This window comes from Ranitomeya variabilis, chromosome 6, assembly GCF_051348905.1.
Source record: "Ranitomeya variabilis isolate aRanVar5 chromosome 6, aRanVar5.hap1, whole genome shotgun sequence".
NCBI classification, from domain to species: Eukaryota; Metazoa; Chordata; class Amphibia; order Anura; family Dendrobatidae; genus Ranitomeya; species Ranitomeya variabilis.
This window is the reverse complement of record NC_135237.1, coordinates 18,048,093-18,074,943: the sequence shown is the minus strand read 5'-3', so window position 1 is coordinate 18,074,943 and position 26,851 is coordinate 18,048,093. Positions and strand designations below refer to the sequence as shown.

The 26,851-nt window shown below is 47.2% G+C and overlaps 1 protein-coding gene across 1 annotated transcript in view; it reads right to left on the bottom strand.

Annotated features, from left to right (window-relative positions):
- The window catches only part of MINDY4 (MINDY lysine 48 deubiquitinase 4), a 120,213-nt gene that overhangs the window by 6,945 nt on the left and 86,417 nt on the right, over positions 1-26,851 (bottom strand). The window contains exon 16 of the mRNA XM_077267981.1: positions 24,973-25,153. Within this exon, the coding sequence (XP_077124096.1) occupies positions 24,973-25,153 (181 nt within the window). The remainder of the gene's footprint in view (positions 1-24,972; positions 25,154-26,851) is intronic.

Here is a 26,851-nt window from a genome sequence, read left to right as displayed (position 1 = left end):
GAGCAGTATTATAGTAGTTATATTCTTGTACATAGGAGCAGTATTATAGTAGTTATATTCTTGTACATAGGGGGCAGTATTATAGTAGTTATATTCTTGTACATAGGAGCAGTATTATAGTAGTTATATTCTTGTACATAGGAGCAGTATTATAGTAGTTATATTCTTGTACATAGGGGGCAGTATTATAGTAGTTATATTCTTGTACATAGGAGCAGTATTATAGTAGTTATATTCTTGTACATAGGAGCAGTATTATAGTAGTTATATTCTTGTACATAGGAGCAGTATTATAGTAGTTATATTCTTGTACATAGGAGCAGTATTATAGTAGTTATATTCTTGTACATAGGAGCAGTATTATAGTAGTTATATTCTTGTACATAGGAGCAGTATTATAGTAGTTATATTCTTGTATATAGGGGCAGTATTATAGTAGTTATATTCTTGTACATAGGGGCAGTATTATAGTAGTTATATTCTTGTACATAGGGGCAGTATTATAGTAGTTATATTCTTGTACATAGGGGCAGTATTATAGTAGGTATATTCTTTTACATTGCAGTACTGCATTGATATAGAATAATATAACATTGCCTTCTTGTTTCACTATAGCCTTTGTTCTTTCTATCAGAACTGTTTTTAGTAGCATTTTATCTGTCAGTTAGTGAAAGAGACGCCATAAAATGATTTAACAATTACGGTATTCTAAATGACAAAGACCCGGATTGATCATGAATCTTGCACAAGTGTGAGCAGACTGAGAGAAGCTTACAGGGTCAGATGAAGAATTATCAATATGAAAATCTTGTAATTATAAATATGAAATTAAAAGTCTATTTAACACAGCAGATATTTGACAAGTAGATAACACAGGCTCCGGACTGCAGGGGTGTAGTCAGATAATAGTTGGGCCCAAGATCAACTATTTTATGCACAGCTTCGGCCCTCCAGACTCCATCACTCAAACTAGAAAAACAACTTCTAATTCAGTTCAGCCCTCCATATACGTTACACTAATGTTGTGGAAAAAGTCTATTGTGCACAAGCATGTGCATGATGTTCTTAAAGTTGAGCTGGTGTTCAGTATAATATGGATAGAGGAGAATAGTACAGCAGGGCTAGTGTTCAGTATAATATGGATAGAGAATAGTACAGCAGGGCTAGTGTTCAGTATAATATGGATAGGGGAGAATAGTACAGCAGGGCTAGTGTTCAGTATAATATGGATAGAGGAGAATAGTACAGCGGGGCTAGTGTTCAGCATAATATGGATAGGGGAGAATAGTACAGCGGGGCTAGTGTTCAGTATAATATGGATAGAGGAGAATAGTACAGCAGGGCTAGTGTTCAGTATAATATGGATAGAGAATAGTACAGCAGGGCTAGTGTTCAGTATAATATGGATAGGGGAGAATAGTACAGCAGGGCTAGTGTTCAGTATAATATGGATAGGGGAGAATAGTACAGCAGGGCTAGTGTTCAGCATAATATGGATAGAGGAGAATAGTACAGCAGGGCTAGTGTTCAGTATAATATGGATAGAGGAGAATAGTACAGCAGGGCTAGTGTTCAGTATAATATGGATAGAGGAGAATAGTACAGCAGGGCTAGTGTTCAGTATAATATGGATAGAGGAGAATAGTACAGCAGGGCTAGTGTTCAGTATAATATGGATAGAGGAGAATAATACAGCAGGGCTAGTGTTCAGTATAATATGGATAGAGGAGAATAGTACAGCAGGGCTAGTGTTCAGTATAATATGGATAGAGGAGAATAATACAGCAGGGCTAGTGTTCAGTATAATATGGATAGAGGAGAATAGTACAGCAGGGCTAGTGTTCAGTATAATATGGATAGAGGAGAATAATACAGCAGGGCTAGTGTTCAGTATAATATGGATAGAGGAGAATAGTACAGCAGGGCTAGTGTTCAGTATAATATGGATAGAGGAGAATAGTACAGCAGGGCTAGTGTTCAGTATAATATGGATAGAGGAGAATAGTACAGCAGGGCTAGTGTTCAGTATAATATGGATAGAAGAGAATAGTACAGCAGGGCTAGTGTTCAGTATAATGGATAGAGGAGAATAGTACAGCGGGGCTAGTGTTCAGTATAATATAGACAGAGGAGAATAGTACAGCAGGGCTAGTGTTCAGTATAATATGGATAGAGGACAATAGTACAGCAGGGCTAGTGTTCAGCATAATATGGATAGAGGAGAATAGTACAGCGGGGCTAGTGTTCAGTATAATATGGATAGAGGAGAATAGTACAGCAGGGCTAGTGTTCAGTATAATATGGATAGAGGAGAATAGTACAGCAGGGCTAGTGTTCAGTATAATATGGATAGAGGAGAATAGTACAGCAGGGCTAGTGTTCAGTATAATATGTGTTGTGAATTTGGATTCTGGGCTCCCCCGGTGGCTACTGGTGGAATTGAACTTGTGACATCATCTTCCCTGTTCACCTGTTCTGATTAGATCTGGGTGTCGCTATATAACCTGGCTTCTCTGTTAGATGCTTGCCGGTCAACAATGTTATCAGAAGCCTCTCTGTGCTTGTTCCTGCTCCCAGACATCTACTAGATAAGTTGGACATTCGTCCATGTTTTGTTTTTGTATTTTGGTTCCAGTTCACAGCTGCAGTTTCGTTACTGTGTCTGGAAAGCTCTTGTTGATCAGGAATTGCCACTCTGGTATTATGAGTTAATGCCAGAGTCCTAAAGTAATTTCTGGATGTGTTTTGTTAGGGTTTTCTACTGACCATGAAAGTATGCTTTCTGTCTTCTGCTATCTAGAAAGCGGACCTCAAATTTGCTAAAACTATTTTCCTGCTGCGTTTGTTGTTTCATCTCATATCACCGCCAATATATGTGGGGGGCCTCTGTCTCCTTTTTGGGCATTTCTCTAGAGGTGAGTCAGGTCTTATATTTCCCTCTGCTAGCATTATTTAGTTCTCCGGCCGGCGCTGGGCATATAGGGATAAAAAGTAGGACATGCTACCTGGCTACTTCTAGATGATGCGGTAGGTTTAGTTCATGGTCAGTACAGTTACATCTTCCAAGAGCTTGTTCCTCTAGAGGCTTATGCTAGTTCTCTGGCCATGGAGATCATGACAGTTTGACCGGCCCACTAAAGGGTTAAAATCCTTGGCTGAGAAAGGAGAGCAATAAGAAGTCTGCTGAGAATTTTTTTTTTTTTTTTCTCTAGTTGTGAGTGTGCTCTTAATTGGATCACTTGCCAGTCTGTCTATGCTGCAGTCTTTCTTTTTTTTCTCTCTCCTTCTAATCTTTGAATGGCTCTATGTTCACCTGTCTATAATGGATCTACAGAGTGTAACTGCAGGTTTGAATAATCTCGCCACGAAAGTACAAAGTTTGCAAGATTTTGTTGTTCATGCTCCGGTATCAGAGCCGAGAATTCCTTTGCCGGAATTCTTCTCAGGGAATAGATCTTGCTTTCAGAATTTTAGAAATAATTGTAAGTTATTTTTGTCCCTGAAATCTCGTTCTGCTGGAGACCCTGCACAGCAGGTTGGGATTGTGATTTCCTTGCTCCGCGGCGACCCTCAAGATTGGGCTTTTGCATTGGCACCAGGGGATCCTGCGTTGCGCAATGTGGATGCGTTTTTTCTGGCCTTGGGCTTGCTTTATGAGGAACCTCATTTGGAACTTCAGGCAGAAAAAACTTTGATGTCCCTATCGCAGGGGCAAGATGAAGCTGAAATTTACTGCCAAAAATTCCGTAAATGGTCTGTGCTTACTCAGTGGAATGAGTGTGCCTTGGCGGCTACTTTCAGAGAGGGTCTTTCTGATGCCATTAAGGATGTTATGGTGGGGTTCCCTGTGCCTGCAGGTCTGAATGAGTCCATGACAATGGCCATTCAGATCGATAGGCGTCTGCGGGAGCGCAAACCAGTGCACCATCTGGCGGTGTCCACTGAGAAGACGCCAGAAAACATGCAGTGTGATAGAATTCTGTCCAGAAGCGAGCGGCAGAATTTTAGACGGAAAAATGGGTTGTGTTTCTATTGTGGGGATTCTACTCATGTTATATCAGCATGCTCTAAGCGTACTAAAAAGCTTGATAAATCCGTTTCCATTGGCACTTTACAGTCTAAATTTATTTTGTCTGTGACCCTGATTTGCTCTTTGTCATCTATTACCACGGACGCCTATATCGACTCTGGCGCCGCTTTGAGTCTTATGGATTGGTCCTTTGCCAATCGTTGTGGGTATGATTTAGAGCCTTTGGAGACTCTTATTCCTCTGAAGGGGATTGACTCCACCCCATTGGCTAATAATAAACCACAATACTGGACACAAGTGACTATGTGTATTAATCCGGATCACCAGGAGACTATTCGTTTTCTGGTGCTGTATAATCTACATGATGATTTGGTGCTGGGATTGCCATGGCTGCAGTCTCACAACCCAGTCCTTGACTGGAGAGCTATGTCTGTGTTGAGCTGGGGATGTAAGGGGACTCATGGGGACGTACCTTTGGTGTCCATTTCATCATCTATCCCCTCTGAAATCCCTGAGTTCCTGTCTGATTATCGTGACGTCTTTGAAGAACCCAAGCTGGGTTCACTACCTCCGCACCGTGAGTGCGATTGTGCTATAGATTTAATTCCGGGTAGTAAATACCCAAAGGGTCGTTTATTTAATCTGTCTGTGCCTGAACACGCTGCTATGCGAGAATATATAAAGGAGTCCTTGGAAAAGGGACATATTCGTCCATCGTCATCTCCCTTAGGAGCCGGTTTTTTCTTTGTGTCAAAAAAAGACGGCTCTTTGAGACCATGTATTGATTATCGGCTTTTGAATAAAATCACGGTTAAATATCAATACCCATTGCCGTTGCTGACTGATTTGTTTGCTCGCATAAAGGGGGCCAAGTGGTTCTCTAAGATTGATCTCCGTGGGGCGTATAATTTGGTGCGGATCAGGCAGGGGGATGAGTGGAAAACCGCATTTAATACGCCCGAGGGCCACTTTGAGTATTTGGTGATGCCTTTTGGTCTTTCTAATGCCCCTTCAGTCTTCCAGTCCTTTATGCATGATATTTTCCGCGATTTTTTGGATAAATTTATGATAGTGTATCTGGATGATATTCTGATTTTTTCGGATGACTGGGACTCTCATGTCCGGCAAGTTAAGAGGGTTTTTCAGGTTTTGCGGTCTAATTCTCTGTGTGTCAAGGGTTCTAAGTGCGTTTTTGGGGTTCAGAGAATTTCCTTTTTGGGATATATTTTTTCTCCCTCTTCCATTGAGATGGATCCTGTCAAGGTTCAAGCTATTTGTGATTGGACGCAGCCCTCTTCTCTTAAAAGTCTTCAGAAATTTTTGGGCTTTGCCAACTTTTATCGTCGATTTATTTCTGGTTTTTCGGATGTCGTTAAGCCATTGACCGATTTGACTAGACAGGGTGCTGATGTTGCTAATTGGTCCCCTGATGCTGTGGAGGCCTTTCAGGAGCTTAAGCGCCGTTTTTCTTCTGCCCCTGTGTTGCGTCAGCCTGATGTGACTCTTCCTTTTCAGGTTGAGGTCGACGCTTCTGAGATCGGGGCTGGGGCAGTGTTGTCGCAGAAAAGTTCTGACTGCGCCGTGATGAGGCCTTGTGCCTTCTTTTCCCGTAAATTTTCGCCCGCTGAGCGGAATTATGATGTTGGGAATCGGGAGCTTTTGGCCATGAAGTGGGCGTTTGAGGAGTGGCGCCATTGGCTCGAGGGGGCCAGACATCAGGTGGTGGTATTGACTGACCACAAAAATTTGATCTATCTTGAGACCGCCAGGCGCCTGAATCCTAGACAGGCGCGCTGGTCATTATTTTTCTCTCGGTTTAATTTTGTGGTATCGTACCTACCGGGTTCTAAGAATGTTAAGGCAGATGCCCTTTCTAGGAGTTTTGAACCTGACTCGCCTGGTAACTCTGAGCCCACAGGTATCCTTAAGGAGGGAGTTATCTTGTCAGCCGTTTCTCCAGACCTGCGGCGGGCCTTGCAGGAGTTTCAGGCGGATAGACCGGATCGTTGTCCGCCTGATAGGTTGTTTGTTCCTGATGATTGGACCAGTAGAGTCATCTCTGAGGTACATTCTTCTGCATTGGCAGGTCATCCTGGAATTTTTGGTACCAGGGATTTGGTGGCAAGATCCTTCTGGTGGCCTTCCCTGTCACGAGATGTGCGAGGCTTTGTGCAGTCTTGTGACGTTTGTGCTCGGGCCAAGCCTTGTTGTTCTCGGGCTAGTGGATTATTGTTGCCCTTGCCTATTCCTAAGAGGCCTTGGACACACATCTCGATGGATTTTATTTCAGATCTGCCTGTTTCTCAGAAGATGTCTGTCATCTGGGTGGTGTGTGACCGTTTTTCTAAGATGGTCCATTTGGTTCCCCTGCCCAAATTGCCTTCTTCTTCCGAGTTGGTTCCCCTGTTTTTTCAAAATGTTGTTCGTTTGCATGGTATTCCTGAGAATATCGTTTCTGACAGAGGAACCCAATTCGTGTCTAGATTTTGGCGGGCATTCTGTGCTAGGATGGGCATAGATTTGTCTTTTTCGTCTGCTTTTCACCCTCAGACTAATGGCCAGACCGAGCGGACTAATCAGACCCTGGAGACATATCTGAGGTGTTTTGTGTCTGCTGACCAGGATGATTGGGTTGCTTTTTTGCCATTGGCGGAGTTCGCCCTCAATAATCGGGCCAGCTCTGCCACTTTGGTGTCCCCGTTTTTCTGTAATTCGGGGTTCCACCCTCGATTTTCCTCCGGTCAGATGGAATCCTCGGATTGTCCTGGAGTGGATGCGGTGGTGGAGAGATTGCATCATATCTGGGGGCAGGTGATGGACAATTTAAAGTTGTCCCAGGAGAAGACTCAGCTTTTTGCCAACCGTCACCGTCGTGTTGGTCCTCGGCTTTGTGTTGGAGATTTGGTGTGGTTGTCCTCTCGTTTTGTCCCTATGAAGGTCTCATCTCCTAAGTTTAAGCCTCGGTTCATCGGTCCGTATAAAATATTGGAGATTCTTAACCCTGTTTCCTTCCGTTTGGACCTCCCTGCATCCTTTTCTATTCATAACGTTTTTCATCGGTCGTTATTGCGCAGGTATGAGGCACCGGTTGTGCCTTCCGTTGAGCCTCCTGCTCCGGTGTTGGTTGAGGGTGAGTTGGAGTACGTTGTGGAAAAAATCCTAGACTCCCGTGTTTCCAGACGGAGACTCCAGTATCTGGTCAAGTGGAAGGGATACGGCCAGGAGGATAATTCTTGGGTCACTGCATCTGATGTTCATGCCTCTGATCTGGTTCGTGCCTTTCATAGGGCCCATCCTGATCGCCCTGGTGGTTCTGGTGAGGGTTCGGTGCCCCCTCCTTGAGGGGGGGGTACTGTTGTGAATTTGGATTCTGGGCTCCCCCGGTGGCTACTGGTGGAATTGAACTTGTGACATCATCTTCCCTGTTCACCTGTTCTGATTAGATCTGGGTGTCGCTATATAACCTGGCTTCTCTGTTAGATGCTTGCCGGTCAACAATGTTATCAGAAGCCTCTCTGTGCTTGTTCCTGCTCCCAGACATCTACTAGATAAGTTGGACATTCGTCCATGTTTTGTTTTTGTATTTTGGTTCCAGTTCACAGCTGCAGTTTCGTTACTGTGTCTGGAAAGCTCTTGTTGATCAGGAATTGCCACTCTGGTATTATGAGTTAATGCCAGAGTCCTAAAGTAATTTCTGGATGTGTTTTGTTAGGGTTTTCTACTGACCATGAAAGTATGCTTTCTGTCTTCTGCTATCTAGAAAGCGGACCTCAAATTTGCTAAAACTATTTTCCTGCTGCGTTTGTTGTTTCATCTCATATCACCGCCAATATATGTGGGGGGCCTCTGTCTCCTTTTTGGGCATTTCTCTAGAGGTGAGTCAGGTCTTATATTTCCCTCTGCTAGCATTATTTAGTTCTCCGGCCGGCGCTGGGCATATAGGGATAAAAAGTAGGACATGCTACCTGGCTACTTCTAGATGATGCGGTAGGTTTAGTTCATGGTCAGTACAGTTACATCTTCCAAGAGCTTGTTCCTCTAGAGGCTTATGCTAGTTCTCTGGCCATGGAGATCATGACAAATATGGATAGGGGAGAATAGTACAGCAGGGCTAGTGTTCAGTATAATGGATAGAGGAGAATAGTACAGCAGGGCTAGTGTTCAGTATAATATGGATAGAGGAGAATAGTACAGCAGGGCTAGTGTTCAGCATAATATGGATAGGGGAGAATAGTACAGCAGGGCTAGTGTTCAGTATAATGGATAGAGGAGAATAGTACAGCAGGGCTAGTGTTCAGTATAATATGGATAGAGGAGAATAGTACAGCGGGGCTAGTGTTCAGTATAATATAGACAGAGGAGAATAGTACAGCAGGGCTAGTGTTCAGTATAATATGGATAGAGGACAATAGTACAGCAGGGCTAGTGTTCAGTATAATGGATAGAGGAAATAGTACAGCAGGGCTAGTGTTCAGTATAATGGATAGAGGAGAATAGTACAGCAGGGCTAGTGTTCAGCATAATATAAATAGAGGAGAATAGTACAGCAGGGCTAGTGTTCAGTATAATATGGATAGGGGAGAATAGTACAGCAGGGCTAGTGTTCAGTATAATGGATAGAGGAAATAGTACAGCAGGGCTAGTGTTCAGTATAATGGATAGAGGAGAATAGTACAGCAGGGCTAGTGTTCAGCATAATATGGATAGAGGAGAATAGTACAGCAGGGCTAGTGTTCAGTATAATATGGATAGAGGAGAATAGTACAGCAGGGCTGGTGTTCAGTATAATGGATAGAGGACAATAGTACAGCAGGGCTAGTGTTCAGTATAATGGATAGAGGAGAATAGTACAGCAGGGCTAGTGTCCAGTATAATATGGATAGGGGAGAATAGTACAGCAGGGCGAGTGTTCAGTATAATGGATAGAGGAGAATAGTACAGCAGGGCTAGTGTTCAGTATAATATGGATAGAGGAGAATAGTATAGCAGGGCTAGTGTTCAGTATAATATGGATAGGGGAGAATAGTACAGCAGGGCTAGTGTTCAGCATAATATGGATAGAGGAGAATAGTACAGCAGGGCTAGTGTTCAGTATAATATGGATAGAGGAGAATAGTACAGCGGGGCTAGTGTTCAGTATAATATGGATAGAGGAGAATAGTACAGCAGGGCTAGTGTTCAGTATAATATGGATAGGGGAGAATAGTACAGCACTTCTAGTGTTCAGCATAATATGGATAGAGGAGAATAGTACAGCACTTCTAGTGTTCAGCATAATATGGATAGAGGAGAATAGTACAGCGGGGCTAGTGTTCAGTATAATATGGATAGAGGAGAATAGTACAGCAGGGCTAGTGTTCAGTATAATATGGATAGAGGAGAATAGTACAGCAGGGCTAGTGTTCAGTATAATATGGATAGAGGAGAATAGTACAGCAGGGCTAGTGTTCAGTATAATATGGATAGAGGAGAATAGTACAGCAGGGCTAGTGTTCAGTATAATATGGATAGAGGAGAATAGTACAGCAGGGCTAGTGTTCAGTATAATATGGATAGAGGAGAATAGTACAGCAGGGCTAGTGTTCAGTATAATATGGATAGAGGAGAATAGTACAGCAGGGCTAGTGTTCAGTATAATATGGATAGAGGAGAATAGTACAGCAGGGCTAGTGTTCAGTATAATATGGATAGAGGAGAATAGTACAGCAGGGCTAGTGTTCAGTATAATATGGATAGAGGAGAATAGTACAGCAGGGCTAGTGTTCAGCATAATATGGATAGAGGAGAATAGTACAGCAGGGCTAGTGTTCAGCATAATATGGATAGAGGAGAATAGTACAGCAGGGCTAGTGTTCAGTATAATATGGATAGAGGAGAATAGTACAGCAGGGCTAGTGTTCAGTATAATATGGATAGGGGAGAATAGTACAGCAGGGCTAGTGTTCAGTATAATATAGATAGAGGAGAATAGTACAGCAGGGCTAGTGTTCAGTATAATATGGATAGAGGAGAATAGCACAGCAGGGCTAGTGTTCAGTATAATATGGATAGAGGAGAATAATACAGCAGGGCTAGTGTTCAGTATAATATGGATAGAGGAGAATAGTACAGCAGGGCTAGTGTTCAGTATAATATGGATAGAGGAGAATAGTACAGCAGGGCTAGTGTTCAGTATAATATGGATAGAGGAGAATAGTACAGCAGGGCTAGTGTTCAGTATAATATGGATAGAGGAGAATAGTACAGCAGGGCTAGTGTTCAGTATAATATGGATAGAGGAGAATACTACAGCAGGGCTAGTGTTCAGTATAATATGGATAGGGGAGAATAGTACAGCAGGGCTAGTGTTCAGTATAATATGGATAGAGGAGAATAGCACAGCAGGGCTAGTGTTCAGCATAATATGGATAGAGGAGAATAGTACAGCAGGGCTAGTGTTCAGTATAATATGGATAGAGGAGAATAATACAGCAGGGCTAGTGTTCAGTATAATATGGATAGGGGAGAATAGTACAGCAGGGCTAGTGTTCAGTATAATATGGATAGAGGAGAATAGTACAGCAGGGCTAGTGTTCAGCATAATATGGATAGAGGAGAATAGTACAGCAGGGCTAGTGTTCAGCATAATATGGATAGAGGAGAATAGTACAGCAGGGCTAGTGTTCAGCATAATATGGATAGGGGAGAATAGTACAGCAGGGCTAGTGTTCAGTATAATATGGATAGAGGAGAATAGTACAGCAGGGCTAGTGTTCAGCATAATATGGATAGGGGAGAATAGTACAGCAGGGCTAGTGTTCAGTATAATGGATAGAGGAGAATAGTACAGAATGGGTAGCAGTCAGGTTAATATACACAGGGAATCACTTATTTTCATAGTAATATTAATTCTATTTTGTTCATTGTAAGACATTAAACCTTTCGGCCTCTGATACAATGTAGCTGGGTGATAAAGGTGATAATAATAATGTCATTGTTTTCCTATCCCTGGTGAGACGTGGGGCAGGACGCCCAGTACATAGCTCCTCTCTGGACATCCTCCCCTGGCGCGGGCACCAGTGTAAAGAAAACAAGAGATAAAGAGGAAGGTACAAGAACCGGCAAACACAGAAACAATTACAGAAACCTCCTGTGCCTGGACCATTGCCCACCAAAGCGGCGGCAGCGTGCCAGACCTCACCCTGTGCTGGTATATGAGGAAGAACCCATGAAAGAAGACCTAAGTCCAGAGCAGACGGGCACTGTATAAGGGTGAAGCACTGTGCCTGGAATTAGATACAAGCAGAATATGGCAGGCTCTCTATATGCCAGGCTTTGGCTGCCACTGAATATGGAGGACATGAGGCGGGCAGTATCACTACACTGTGGGCATGAGGCGGGCAGTATCACTAAGATGTGGGCATGAGGCGGGCAGTATCACTGTAAGCTTTGGGCATGAGGCAGGGTCACAAAGATGTGGGCATGAGGCGGGCAGTATCACTGTAAGCTTTGGGCATGAGGCAGGGTCACTAAGATGTGGGCATGAGGCGGGCAGTATCACTGTAAGCTGTCGGCATGAGGCGGGCAGTATCACTACGCTGTGGGCATGAGGTGGGCAGTATCACTAAGATGTTGGCCTGAGGTGGGCAGTATCACTAAGATGTGGGCATGAGGTGGGCAGAATCACTAAGATGTGGGCATGAGGCGGGCAGTATCACTAAGATGTGGGCATGAGGTGGGCAGTATCACTAAGATGTTGGCATGAGGCGGGCAGTATCACTAAGATGTTGGCATGAGGCGGGCAGTATCACTAAGATGTTCGCCTGAGGCGGGCAGTATCACTAAGATGTGGGCATGAGGCAGGCAGTATCACTGTAAGCATTGGGCATGAGGCAGGGTCACTAAGATGTGGGCATGAGGCGGGCAGTATCACTGTAAGCTGTCGGCATGAGGCGGGCAGTATCACTAAGATGTTGGCCTGAGGTGGGCAGTATCACTAAGATGTGGGCATGAGGTGGGCAGAATCACTAAGATGTGGGCATGAGGCGGGCAGAATCACTAAGATGTGGGCATGAGGCGGGCAGTATCACTAAGATGTGGGCATGAGGTGGGCAGTATCACTAAGATGTGGGCATGAGGTGGGCAGTATCACTAAGATGTTGGCATGAGGCGGGCAGTATCACTAAGATGTGGGCATGAGGCAGGCAGTATCACTGTAAGCATTGGGCATGAGGCAGGGTCACTAAGATGTGGGCATGAGGCGGGCAGTATCACTGTAAGCTGTCGGCATGAGGCGGGCAGTATCACTACGCTGTGGGCAGTATCACTAAGATGTGGGCATGAGGCGGGCAGTATCACTACGCTGTGGGCATGAGGCAGGAACTCTATTTATAAGGCAGTTGTAAGGCACTGTATAAGGAATATTGTAGGACTGGCATATGGGGCATGGGGTAAGCACTGAATGTGGGGAGGCAGCAAAGTCCTTGTACTCATTGGGAATGTGGTGTGTAAGGTATACAATGGGCACGAGGCAGACACTGTATACGGGGGATATTTGTAAGACACTGTTACATATGATGAAGAGATAGGCTGTCCGTGGTGTAACTAATTCGTCACATATCTGCTCTCAGCACGTGACTTGGGTTGTGCCTGCGAGGGTTAATCTATCTCCCCACTCTCAGTCCAGCATCCAACCTCTGTCCTATGCTGTAATGGGAGCATAAATCACACCCCGACCCAGGCCACACACCCGCTCATACATGCTGCCACCACTCACGGGCGATGAGTCCCGGACTATTAATACTAATAATGTCTACCACTCATAAGGCTCACACACCTCAGGCTATGGATTTTTTTTAGAACATTCAAGGTTCAACTTGTTAAAGTTTATACTTTAAAACAAAAAGGTTCAGTGCTTACAGTAAGAAAAAGGTATAAAAATATGATAAAAAGAAGACATACAACTTACACCAAACAGTATAACATAACAGGAGAAAACTTACAGAAATCATCTAACTTGGTAGTCTGCTTTCTGCTCCCTGAGGGTAGGATGAATGTAGATTGGATCACACCAGCTTAGCTGTCCCCATTATGTGAACACGATTCTAGGTATACAGGTCTAATTTATAGCTTTGGTCTGGAGGTCAGATTTCTAGACCAGACCCTCAGGATAATATCATAATTGCCTGTTTTTGATTGGACCACGGCCGCGCCCCCAATTAATATATTATTTTCTCTTGAGATCCTTTGGGTAAATGTTCTCACAGAGATACTATCAGGCCGTAATTGACATCTCTCTTCCAAGAGCTAGGAGGTGTCAAATGTTACCTTTCTACTTGTTCCTAGCAAGACCCCCTGGTGAGATTTGGAGACAGATGTCTGCTTGTCTCAGGAAAATACACATTGAGGCTAAGTTCACACGTTGCAGAATTGCCGCGGAAATTTCCGCGGCAATTCTGCGCCTCCTGCAGCGGGTATATCGCATGCAGAATTAGCATGCATATACCCGCAGAAAACTAGCGTTTTGCAAGCATAATTAGCTTGCAGAATGCTAGAGTTTTCCAAGCAATCTGTAGCATCGCTTGGAAAACTGACTGACAGGTTGGTCACACTTGCCAAACATACTGTTTGACAAGTGTGACCAACTTTTTACTATAGATGCAGCCTATGCAGCATCTATAGTAAAAGATCGAATGTTTAAAAATAATAAAAAAAATAAAAAACATGGTTATACTCACCTGCAGACCTCTGCGGCGTCAGTTCCTATAGCTGGAGTGCAGTGAAGGGCCTGCGATGACGTCACTGTCTTGTGATTGGTCGCGTGAGTCACATGAGCGGTCACGCGACCAATTACAAGACAGTGACGTCATCACAGGTCCTGAACCACATCATCTATAGGAACGGAAGAGAGATCATGCACCGGAGAGGCGGGAACACTTCGGGGGCCATCAGAGGGTGAGTATAGGACTATTTTTTATTTTAATTCTTTATTTTTTACCAATTATATGGTGCCCAGTCCGTGGAGGAGAGTCTCCTCTCCTCCACCCTGGGTACCAACCGCACTTGATCTGCTTACTTCTCGCATGGTGTGCACAGCCCCGTGCGGGAAGTAAGCAGATCAATGCACTCCTATGGGTGCAGAATCGCCGCGATTCCGCAATTTTAATGAACATGCTGCGTTTTTTTCTGGAATGCGATTCCGCTCAGGAAAAAAAATACAGCATGTCCACAAAAAATGTGGATTGCATTCTGTTACATAGGATGCTTAATGGTAGCATTTTTTTCGCGGTTTTATAGCATTTTTATAGCGAAAAACCGCGAAAAAAACGCAAAAAATATGCTACGTGTGCACACAGCCTAACACCTGGTTGAGACCTGCCTTCAGGATAGATGTTACATTATCACTAGTCACACATATAACCCTAGGCATATGTCACTACACACATATAGATAAATACATATTCCACCACACCTCCCTCCTTATGAACGTGCATGGGGTTGACTTACAGGTCAGCTCCCGAGCACGTATCTGGTTCCGCCCCACCTTGGCGAGATAGGCCATCAGCATTGCCATGATCGACTCCCTTATGCTGAATTGTGAAATCATATTGCTGTAATATCAGACTCCATCTAAGCAATTTCCCGTTGTCCCCAACTACTCTCTGTTGAGCCAACTCAATGGGTTATGATCTGTGATCACGGTGAAGTTGCGCCCATAGAGGTATGGTTGCAGCTTCCGCAGAGCCCACACAATTGCCAAACATTCCTTTTCAATGGTGGCATAAGCCACTTCTCTGGGCAGGAGTTTCCTACTTAGGCACAGAATTGGGTGCTCCTCACCTTGCTGGTTTACCTGGCTGAGAACCGCACCTAGCCCATAGGTGCTGGCATCTGTACGCACTACAAACCGGCGAGTGAAATCTGGGGCCTGCAGGACGGGTGAACTAACCAATGCAGACTTTAGGGCAGAAAATGATTCCTCACACTGAGGACTCCAGGAGACAATTTTGGGAAGTTTCTTCCTGGTCAGATCAGTTAACGGTTTGACCAGAGAACTGTAGTTTGGTATAAACCTCCTATAGTAGTCAGCCGTACCCAGGAAGGACAGTACCTGCTTCTTGGTTCGTGGGGTGGCCCAGGCTGTAATGGCTTCTACCTTCCATGGCTCAGGTTTTAGCAGTCCTCCCCCCACCCGGTGTCCTAGGTATTGTACTTCCCGCATGGCTACCTGACACTTCCCTGGCTTAACAGTAAGACCTGCAGTTTTAAGCATTGGCAACACCTGAGGAAGATGTACGAGGTGTTCCTCCCAAGAATCACTAAAAATGCCTATATCAACAAGATAAGAGACGGCAAACCATCACATCCTTCCAATAAGTGATTGACCAACCTCTGGAAGGTGGCAAGAGTATTCTTCATACCAAAGGGCATCACCAGAAACTCAAACAGACCAAATAGCGTTATAAAGGCAGACCTCTCCTGAGCTTCTCTGGTCAGGGGTATCTCCAGTATCCCCTACTCAGGTCCATGATGGTGAGGTACGATGCTCTAGCTAGCTGCTCTAACAGCTCATCTATCCTCAGCATGGGGTAGACCTCACATGTAGTCAGTACATTTAATTTCCTGTAGTCTACACAGAACCGGGTAGTACGGTCCTTTTTTGGGACAAGAACTACAGGCGAGGCCCTGGCACTCTGGGATTTTTGTATCACCTTGAGGTTCAGCATCTCCTCTCCCTGTTCCCTCATGTGTGCCTTCACCTCTGCTGACACCCGGTATGCAGACTGCCGTACTGGGGGATTAGTACCAGTGTCCACATGGTGAACTGCTAAGTGCGTCCTCCCAGGCTTCCCTGTGAAGTCTTCAGTGAACTCGCTGAGAGCCCCCATCAGCTCAGACCTCTGACCAGCGTCGGACTGGAGCACCTTGGGCCCACCAGAGAAAATCATTTTTGGGGCCCACTATGTAGCTACATAGAATAGAAATAGATACAAGACCACCAATTGTGCGGTAAAAAGCGCTAATATCAGGGTATAGTATAAGGTAGTTCACGTCTTAATTATGTAGCAAGGGTTGGGGTAGCCCCCTCATAAAATATAATGCAGTCCCCTCTCATAGAATATAATGCAGCTCCCCACAAAATATAATGCAACCCCCTCAGGTATAAAGCAGTCCCCACCATAGAATATAATGTAGCACCCTCATAGGGTATAATGCAGCCCCCCCCCTCACATAGTATAATGCAGCCCACCACAGAATATAATGTCCCCTGAGAGAATGCAGCCCCTCCATAGAGTATACTGTAGCCCCCTCATATAGCATGATGTAGTCCCCATAATATAATGTAGTCCCCTAAGAATAATGCAGTTCCCCCACAGAACATAATGTAACCCCCTAATAAAGTATAATGCAGCCCCTCTCCACCCCCATCATTGTCCTCATCACCACCGCCATCATTGCCTTCTCCCCCTCCACCCCTATCATTCTCCCCCACCACCTCCATCACTGCCCATGCCCATTTCACCACCTGCATCATTGCCTCCTCCCCCACCATCATTGTCCATTTCATCACCTCCATCATTGCCTCCCCCACACCACCATCATTGCCTATCACCTCCATCATTTCCCATCACCTTCATCATTGCCCATCACCTCCATCATTCCCTTCCTCACCATCATCGCACATCACCTCCATCATTGTCTCCCCCACCATCATTGCCCATCACCTCCATCATTGTCTCCCCCCACCAATATCATTGTCCTTCACCACCACACACACACACACCTCACCGCAGCAGCTCATCCCAGCAGCCTCTTCCTCGCTGGAAGCTCTCTGTCTGTGACAGCAGCACGCTGGATGATGACGTCATCCAGCTGGGCTGTCTCAGACAGGAAGCAGGATGTCAGGAGGTGAGCTGCTCTGTGAGTCTGTGTGCCTGCGTGTGTGCGGTGCTGTGTGTGTGTGTGTGTGTGTGTGTGTGTGTATGTGTGTGTGGTGCGGTGGGGCTTTACATGTGGGCAGTGTTAGCTGCAGCCTGCGGCTAACGCTGCCCGCTATTAAAGAGAAATGGTATTCACGCCTCTCCACGCCCATAGGGGCAAGGGGAAGCGTGAATACTCATTTTGCTTTAACAGCGGGGACAGGATCAGTGGCGTATCCAGGGGGGGGCAGCCGGGGCATGTGCCCCGGGCGCCGCCCACAGGGTGGCGCCAGCGGGGCCGCCTGAATCCTGATGATGCGGCATTGCATTGCATTGCGGCGGTCACGGTGTCCAAGCTGAGGCTCCTCGGCGCGGCGCCGCCCCCACAGTAACAGACTCAGTCTGACATAATCCCGACCCGGGCTGTTCGTTCTCTGAGCCGGCTGAAATTGACAGCCGGCTCAGAGACAGTGCAGCTGCTGCGCGCCGCTACCAGCCAGGTTTGACTTGGCCCCGCCCGCCACAGCCGTTTGCCTTGTTGTGAAACAGACGAGGAGTCCGGGTCCCTTCCCTTCTGCACCTGCTCCCTGCCCTGACAACCGCTGTCCACTGAGAGGCGCTGACCGCCGCTGGCACTTCCGCATCAGGGAAGCACCAGCAGCGGGTGACGTCACTCACTGAGCGAGCGTGTGACAGGCTGCTTCGTTGCGCCGGTGTTCTGTGCGGCTGGGTGTTCGGTGTTGTACTGGGACGGTGACGTCGGGCGGGGTGCGTGCCGGTGGTAAGTGCTCCAGACCGTGGCCGCGGGGACCCCGGTAATGGAGCTGAAGTCATCATGAAATGAGCCTGCCTGGCTGGCGCCTGCATGCATGGGGGGGGTGGGGGGATGAAGCAGCGGCCAGCCCAGCCTAGCCAGGGGCAAAACAAAAATGGGTATGTGTCACCAATTGACTTGTGAGTGAGTCTGAGGACTCAGGACTGTGAAGCAAAGCCTTAGCCAGGGCCCCAGGGGGCAGCAGGAAGCCCTGGATGAAAGGCTGAACATATCATGATATGGGGTGGATGCGGATGGGGGCAGCAGCACAAATCAGGACATTATGGGGGGCACAATTATCAGGACAGTATTGGGGCACAAGTGACAAATCTGGACAGTATGGGGGCAGGGCACAAATGAGATCTGGACATTATGGGGGCACAAAGGAGATCTGGACATTAAATATGGGGGGGGGGGGGGGGGCGCCAAACTGATCCTTTGCCCAGGGTGCAGGAAAGGCTAGATACGCCTCTGGACAGGATCCTGTCTCCAGCTGCTGCTACTGGCACAGGGCGGGCCCCCTTGACTCAGGGGCCCCGCAGCCACTGGCTGGGGGCCCCTGTAGCAGTGGGGGCCCTAGGCAGCTGCTGGCCAGTATGCCAGCAGGTTTCAGTGCCTGGGCCCACCGGAGAATCCTCCAGTTCTCCGGTGGGCCAGTCCGAGCCTGCCTCTGACTGTGGGATAGCTCAGGGTTAAACTCTGCTGACTCCAGGGACTCCACATACTGAGTCCCGGCCCCCACATCCAGTAACAGATCAGCCTCCCCCTCTTCAGGCCGGCTACAGACAGGTAAGTCACAGAACTCCCTGTCATGATGAGCCTTCAGCATATTCACGTGAAATACTTTCTGGCGCTTTGCATGCTCATCTAGTGTCACCACATAATTAACATAATTCAGCCGCTTATGTACAGTGTATGGTCCCTCCCATGCGGCCTGCAATTTATTCTGTAACATAGGGACCAACACCCAAACCTTCTGCCCCTCCTCGTAGGCCCTCAGTCTGGCATTACGGTCGTACCAGACCTGGTTGATTTGGGCCTGCGTCACGTTCTCATGGGCCAGGTTACTCAGTTTTTGCATTCTCTCTCTGAGCCGCAGTACATATTCGACCAATGAGACTCCAGTAGTTCTGGGGTCGTCCTCCCAACAGTCTTTAATCACATCAAGTGGCCCCCTGACCCTCCTCCCACAAACCAGTTCAAAGGGGGAGAATCCAGTAGACGCCTGGGGTACCACTCTGTAGGCAAACAACAGATGGCGGAGGTACTGCTCCCAGTCTCTCCCTTCAGTCTCCACCAGCATTTTGAGCATTTGCTTTAATGTTCCATTAAAACGCTCGCAGAGTCCGTTGGTTTGGAGATGATAGGCGCTGGCCACAACATGCTGTACTTGTATTCTTTCACAGAGGCTTTCCATCAGATCAGACATGAACTGGGTTCCCTGATCGGTCAACATTTCCCTGGGGAAACCCACACGAGAACACAGTCAGTAAAGCATCCGCCACTTTGTCTGCTCGAATGGAGGATAGTGCCACAGCTTCCGGGTATCGTGTAGCATAGTCCACCACTGTGAGAATGTACTTTTTGCCAGAGCTGCTAGGGATTGCAAGTGGCCCTATGATATCCACAGCCACTCACTGGAAAGGCTCATCGATCACAGGCAGTGGTATCAATGGAGCTTTCTGTATACTCCCGGACTTCCCAACTCTCTGACAAACTACACATGATCGGCAGTAATTGGCAATATCTGCCCCCATCTTGGGCCAATAGAAGTTGTGTGTCAGGCGAGCTTTAGTCTTTTGTATTCCAAGGTGTCCGGCCAAAGGAATTTCATGGGCAATCCTCAATAACTGTTCCCTAAATGGATAAGGGACGATCAGCCACCGTTCATAGTCCCAAGATTCTGTAGTATCCGTGGGGATAGTCTCTGTATACAGTCTGCCCTGGTCCCAGTATACTTTCTCTGTCAGAAGCAGCAGGGGGTTGGTCTGCAAGACATCTGAGCTCTCCCAGACTGACATCTGTCCTCAGGGCCTCCTGGAAGCTCTGACGGTCAGTCTGCAGGCCCTGGCCTAGTGTGACTGCCAGGCCCTGGTCTGAAGCTGAGTCTTCAGTGTCTGTTATCAGGGACCTTGTTGGGTCTGCCATGTATGGAGGCTCCGGGACCACAGTATGGGCCTCCTGTCCTGGCAGTTCTGTCTGAGACTCATCCTCTAATCTCTGGGCCTGAGTCTGAGCCGCAGCCTGACTCCGGGTCACAGCTGCCACATATGTACAGTCCTGTGCATTGGGACATTTTCCCTCCTCACACGGGATCTCAGGTGGGTCACTTTCTTACACCTTCTCTGCAGCATTTACTTGCAAGGGAGGAACATAGTGGGACACCATCCTCCCCAGGTCCGTGCCTAGCAACACATTGGTGGGGATAGCCTCTGATACTCCCACTTCCCTCAGTCCCTTCCCTACTCCCCAGTCCAGGTACACACGGGCCATGGGCACGGCAGGGCTGACCCCTCCAATCCTTGTTATAGACATAGTCTTTCCTGGTATGATATCGGCAGGGGTTATCATGGCTGGACGCACCAGGGTCACCTCTGCCCCAGTGTCCCTGAGACCAATGGTGACTTTACTGCCAACAGTGACAGATTGACAGTTCTCATTAGCCCTCGCATCAGAGCCGGCCACAAAGAGGACAGACGGTGGGGAACAGACGGCTTTGTGGTGGTAGTTGGACGTTTCTCCCTATCAGGGCAGACAGCGCTAACATGTCCTACTTTATTGCAGGGTGGATAAAAATCAATGTTTTTTTAAAAAAATCAAAAAAATCGGATTTTTTTGATTTAAATCGGATTTTTTTGATTTAAATCGGATTTTTTTCAATAAACTGCTTTTTGAGGAAAATATTTTACCATCCAAAGGTTCTTCCATCATGAGATAAAGCCGAGTTGTTTAACTCAGTAGAATAAAGGCTGTATATGTGTAACATTCACAATGCCATGCTCTTCCAGAGGTTTCTGTAGGATGCTGACTATCCAACAAGTTTGGGCATGTCAACTGAATGGAAAAAGAAACTAAACCAAAAGTGAAACCAAGCTAGAAGTGTGGAATTAAAGGGGCAGTATGAACAAAATGTGGAGGCTATTAATAGTTTATACAATTAAGACATGCTGCTTTTAAACACCTACCTATTGCCATATAGTAAAACAAAAAAGATTTTTACTTACTTTGGGGTCCCCCCCTCACCCTGGCGTTAGATCGTTGCCCCTAGTTTCGTCCGTGTAACTATGGGCGCACATGCGCACTGCTCTCACTTCTCATTTTAATCGCGATTTATATTAAAAAAAACCTTTTGATTTAAATCAGTGATTTAAATCATGATTAAAATCATGATTTAAATCGATCCGATTTAAATAGAAAAAAATCTTTTGATTTAAATCGTGATTTAAATCATGATTTAAATCGGCGTGATTTAAATCAATCCACCCTGCTTTATTGCAGGAGAAGCACCGGCGTGCATCGCCTCGAGAATGTCTATTCCCCGGGGCCCCATAGAAGGTGGGCTTGGACATCACTGGTGATCGCCCGGCAGAGGGAGAAGGGTCCCCGTTTGGCTTACCTCCCCTCCAGCTGAATCCCGATGGCTTCCGCACCTCAGGCATCCTGTTAGCCACATAGCAGTCCGCAATCCTTGCAGCCTGATCCGCAGTTTGTGGCTCCCGATCACACACATATTGTTGTATATCTGTGGGGCACATGTGAAGAAATTGATCCTTGACCATAAGATCCGTTAAGTCCTCAAAACTGTTAACAGAATGTCCCCTGATCCATTGGTGGAACGTGGTCCTCAAGGTGCTCACAACATCCGCATAGCTGTCAGTTGATCCACGTTGTAGGTTCCGGAACTTTCTCCGATACACTTCTGGGGTTAGGTTGTACTTCCTGATCAGGGCCTCTTTTATGGCCTCATAGTTCCCATCTAGCTCTGGTGGGAGGCCAGCAAAAACTTCCAGGGCTTTGCCTCTCAACCCTGGGGTTAGATACTGCGCCCACTGCTCACGGGGTAGATGGTATAGCCTGCAGGTTTTTTTCAAACACCAGAAGCAAAGTATCTAAGTCCGTATCCTTCTCCATCATAGGGAAGTTTTCCAGACGTGGTCTCCTTGGATTTATGTCCTGGGAGGGGGTTACCTGAGGACTGATATCCCTCTCTATTTGAGCCATCTGAAGCTGGAAAGCTCTGTCCTCCCGGCGTTCTGTAGCCTTTCTCTCCTCCCGGCATTCTGCAGCCTCTCTCTCAGCCTGTCGGTCCTGGCGTTCTGCAGCAGCAGCCTGTCGGTGCTCTTTCCAAAGTGCTCTTTCCAGCACTTTGCTCTATGTCCTGCTCCACCAAGACGCGTATCAGCAGCTCCCTGGATCTGTTGGCCGTCTATATTCCTTACTGCTCACAGAGGCCGGTCAGAGCCTCTTTGCTCGGCTTCTTGTACTGGGCTGCCATATCGATGAACAGCCTTTGCAAAATAAAAGATAGAAAAGAAAAAAGGGGAAGGGAAACTGTTTACAAGTATGTCTAAGTAAGCACTGAGTTGAACCTTGTAGAACTGGTGCACTCCTCGCAAGGATACCAGTTCTTTAGTACAGGGAATAATTGCTTAAACAATGCACTAATGCTCTAATAGAAATAATTATATCCCACCGCTCTGCCACCAATTGTCACGGATCCCTTCTCCGTGGTGTAACCAATTCGTCACGTGCCCGCTCTCAGCACGTGACTTCGGTTGTGCCTGCAAGGGTTAATCTATCTCTCCATTCTCAGTCCAGCATTCAACCTCTGTCCTATGCTGTAATGGGAGCATAAATCACACACCGACCCAGGCCACACACCCACTCATACACACTGCCACCACTCACCGAATACACGGGTGATGAGTCCCGGAAATATGAATACTAATAATGCCTACCACTCATAAGGCTCACACACCTTAGGCTATAGATTCTTTTAGAACATTCAAGGTTCAACTTGTTAAAGTTCTATACATTAATACAAAAAGGTTCAGTGCTTATAGTAAGAAAAAGGTCTAAAAATATGATAAAAAGAAGACATACAATTTACGCAAAACAGTATAAAATAACAGGAGAAAACTTACAGAAATCATCTAACTTGGTAGTCTGCTTTCTGCTCCCTGAGGGTAGGACAAATGTAGATTGGATCAGACCAGCTCGGCTGCCTCCATTATGTGAACACGATTCTAGGTATACAGGTCTAATTTATAGCTTTGGTCTGGAGGTCAGATTTCTAGACCAGCCCCTCAAGTTAATATCATAATTGCCTGTTTTTGATTGGACCACGGCCGCGGCCCCAATGAATATATTATTTTTTCTTGAGATCCTTTGGGTAAACGTTCTCACAGAGATACTATCAGGCCGTAATTGACATCTCTCTTCCAAGAGCTAGGAGGTGTCAAATGTTACCTTTCTTCTTCATCCTAGCTAGACCCCCTGGTGAGATTTGGAGATAGAAGTTTGCTAGTCTCAAAAAAGTACACATTAACACATGGGTGAGACCTGCCTTCAGGACAGATGTTACATTATCACTAGTCACACATATAACCCTAGGCATATGTCACTACACACATATAGATATATACATATTTCACCATATATGCGATGGGTGTTCACCAGATACTGATGATGGAGGTGAGAGGCGGTCACCAGATACTGACGATGGAGGCGACGGGCGATCACCAGATACTGATGATGGGTGACACGGGAGGTCACCAGATACTGATGATGGGGGAGACGGGCGGTCACCAGATACTGATGATGGGTGAAACAGGCGGTCACCAGATACTGATGGGTGAGGCGGTGGTCACCAGATACTGATGATGGGGGAGACGGGCGGTCACCGGATACTGATGATGGGTGAAACAGGCGGTCACCAGATACTGATGATGGGGGAGACAGGCAGTCACCAGATACTGATGATGGGTGAGACAGGCGGTCACCAGATACTGATGGGTGAGGCGGTGGTCACCAGATACTGATGATGGGGGAGACGGGCGGTCACCAGATACTGGTGATGGGTCAGATGGGCGGTCACCAGATACTGATGATGGGTCAGATGGGCGGTCACCAGATACTGATGATGGGTGAGACGGGCGGTCACCAGATACTGATGATGGGTCAGATGGGCGGTCACCAGATACTGATCATGGGGGAAACAGGTGGTCACCAGATACTGATGATGGAGGCGACGGGCGGTCACCAGATACTGATCATGGGGGAGATGAGCGGTCACCAGATACTGATGATGGAGGCGACGGGCGGTCACCAGATACTGATGATGGAGGCGAAGGGCGGTCACCAGATACTGATGATGGAGGCGAAGGGCGGTCACCAGATACTGATGATGGAGGTGACGGGCGGTTACCAGATACTGATGATGGAGGCGACGGGCGGTCACCAGATACTGATGATGGAGGTGACGGGCGGTTACCAGATACTGATGATGGAGGTGACGGGCGGTCACCAGATACTGATGATGGAGGTGACGGGCGGTTACCAGATACTGATGATGGAGGTGACGGGCGATTACCAGATACTGATGATGGAGGTGACGGGCGGTCACCAGATACTGATCATGGGGGAGATGAGCGGTCACCAGATACTGATGATGGAGGCGACGGGCGGTCACCAGATACTGATGATGGAGGCGAAGGGCGGTCACCAGATACTGATGATGGAGGCGAAGGGCGGTCACCAGATACTGATGATGGAGGTGACGGGCGGTTACCAGATACTGATGATGGAGGTGACGGGCGGTCACCAGATACTGATGATGGAGGTGATGGGCGGTTACCAGATACTGATGATGGAGGTGACGGGCGGTTACCAGATACTGATGATGGGGGAGACGGGCGGTCACCAGATACTGATGATGGAGGTGACGGGCGGTCACCAGATACTGATCATGGGGGAGACGGGCGGTCACCAGATACTGATGATGGAGGTGACGGGCGGTCACCAGATACTGATCATGTGGGAGATGAGCGGTCACCAGATACTGATGGGATTTTATAATAAACCATTACCCTTTTATTTTTTAGAACGTTCTCACTTGGCAGAATTGTTTCACACCTGCCTAAGACTGTTGCACAGTGCTGTATGCAACACCGTGGGTTCACATACATTCGGAGGGGATGTTTGGGCACAGGCGGTCTGTCCTCACTTACCGACGGTGAGGCGGATCTCCTCCTGCTGATTGGCCAGCCCATCGTAGTAGTGAAGGTCAAATTTACGCTCGACTTTCCAGTCGCTGATCAACTCTTTCTTCAAGCAAAACAGGACGCTAAAGTGACTTTCACTGCAGACCACCCAGATCGGAAACTTAGGGGTCTTCAGATAGGAGCCGACCTGGAGGAGAAATAGTGGAAGAAGTTCACAAACAGCCATTATATTCAGTGCCTATATGGAAATAACAGACTACTTCTCACAGCTGAAGGGTTGTTACAGTTGTATCCAGTCTACACAATCGGCTGGAGGAGTCGGGTATCAGCTGAAGGAGCCAGGTATCAAGTGGAGGAGCCGGTATCAGGTGGAGGGGCCGGGTATCAGGTGGAGGAGCCGGGTATCAGGTGGAGGAGCCGGGTATCAGGTGGAGGAGCCGGGTATCAGGTGGAGGAGCTGGGTATCAGGTGGAGGAGCCGGATATCAGGTGGAGGAACCGGGTATCAGGTGGAGGAGCCGGGTATCAGATGGAGAAGCCGGATATCAGGTGGAGGAGCCGGATATCAGGTGGAGGAACTGGGTATCAGGTGGAGGAACCGGGTATCAGGTGGAGGAACCGGGTATCAGGTGGAGGAACCGGGTATCGGCTGGAGAAGCAAGGTATTGGTTGAAGGAGCCGGGTATCGGCTTGAGGAGCTGGGCAACATGTGGAGGAGTCGAGTATCATCTGAAGGAGCCGGGTATCAGGTGGAGGAGCCGGGTATCAGGTGGAGGAGCCGGGTATCAGGTGGAGGAGCCGGGTATCAGGTGGAGGAGCCGGGTATCAGGTGGAGGAGCCGGGTATCTGCTGGAGAAGCAAGGTATTGGTTGAAAGAGCCGGGTATCGGCTTGAGGAGCTGGGCAACATGTGGAGGAGTCGAGTATCATCTGAAGGAGCCGGGTATCAGGTGGAGGAGCCGGGTATCAGGTGGAGGAGCCGGGTATCAGGTGGAGGAGCAACATGTGGAGGAGCCGGGTATCAGGTGGAGGAGCCGGGTATCAGGTGGAGGAGCCGGGTATCAGGTGGAGGAGCCGGGTATCAGGTGGAGGAGCCGGGTATCAGGTGGAGGAGCCGGGTATCGGCTGAAGGAGCAACATGTGGAGGAGCCGGGTATCAGGTGGAGGAGCAGGGTATCAGGTGGCGGTGGCTGTGATCTTTGTTCTCTATCATTTCACTGCTGAGGTTTTTTGCCTACAAGAAGTCAGGACTTCCGTCCTTTCCTCGAGCTCATATACTTCAAGAGCAGCAGTGTCAGTCGTTCCTCCAGAGCTTTTCCTCTGGGGCTGATACTTTGTTACAAGGTTTCAGTCTGAAATCCAGGCTGTGCAGCTCTAGATTGTATACACTAGATACAACTGTAACGCAGTCAGCTGTGAGAAGTAATCAGCCAAGTTCACTGCTGCATGTAGACAATGTTCACTGACAGCAAGCAGAAAAAAATTGAAAGTCAATGTAAAGCATCAGCACAAGAAGTTCTCTGGATCGAGATCCAGTGAGTGAGGGAGGAAGGAAGGGGAAGGGAAAGAAGAAAGGGAAAAGAAGGGAAGGAAAGAAAGAAAGGAATGAAGGGGAAGGGAAAGAAGAAAGGGAAAAGAAGGGAAGGAAAAAAAGGAAGGAATGAAGGGGAAGGGAAAGAAGAAAGGGGAAAGAAGAAAGGGAAAAGAAGGGAAGGAAAGAAAGGAAGAATGAAGGGGAAGGTGTGATGGTGCGATATGTTATGTGGGTATCATTGTGTATATTTATATTTAACTGATTATCATGGTGTTCTCTTGTAGAATGAGTTGTTATTCGCCATCTGATATCAGCCCCCACAGTCCTGTATTGTTATCTCTACACAGGGTCAG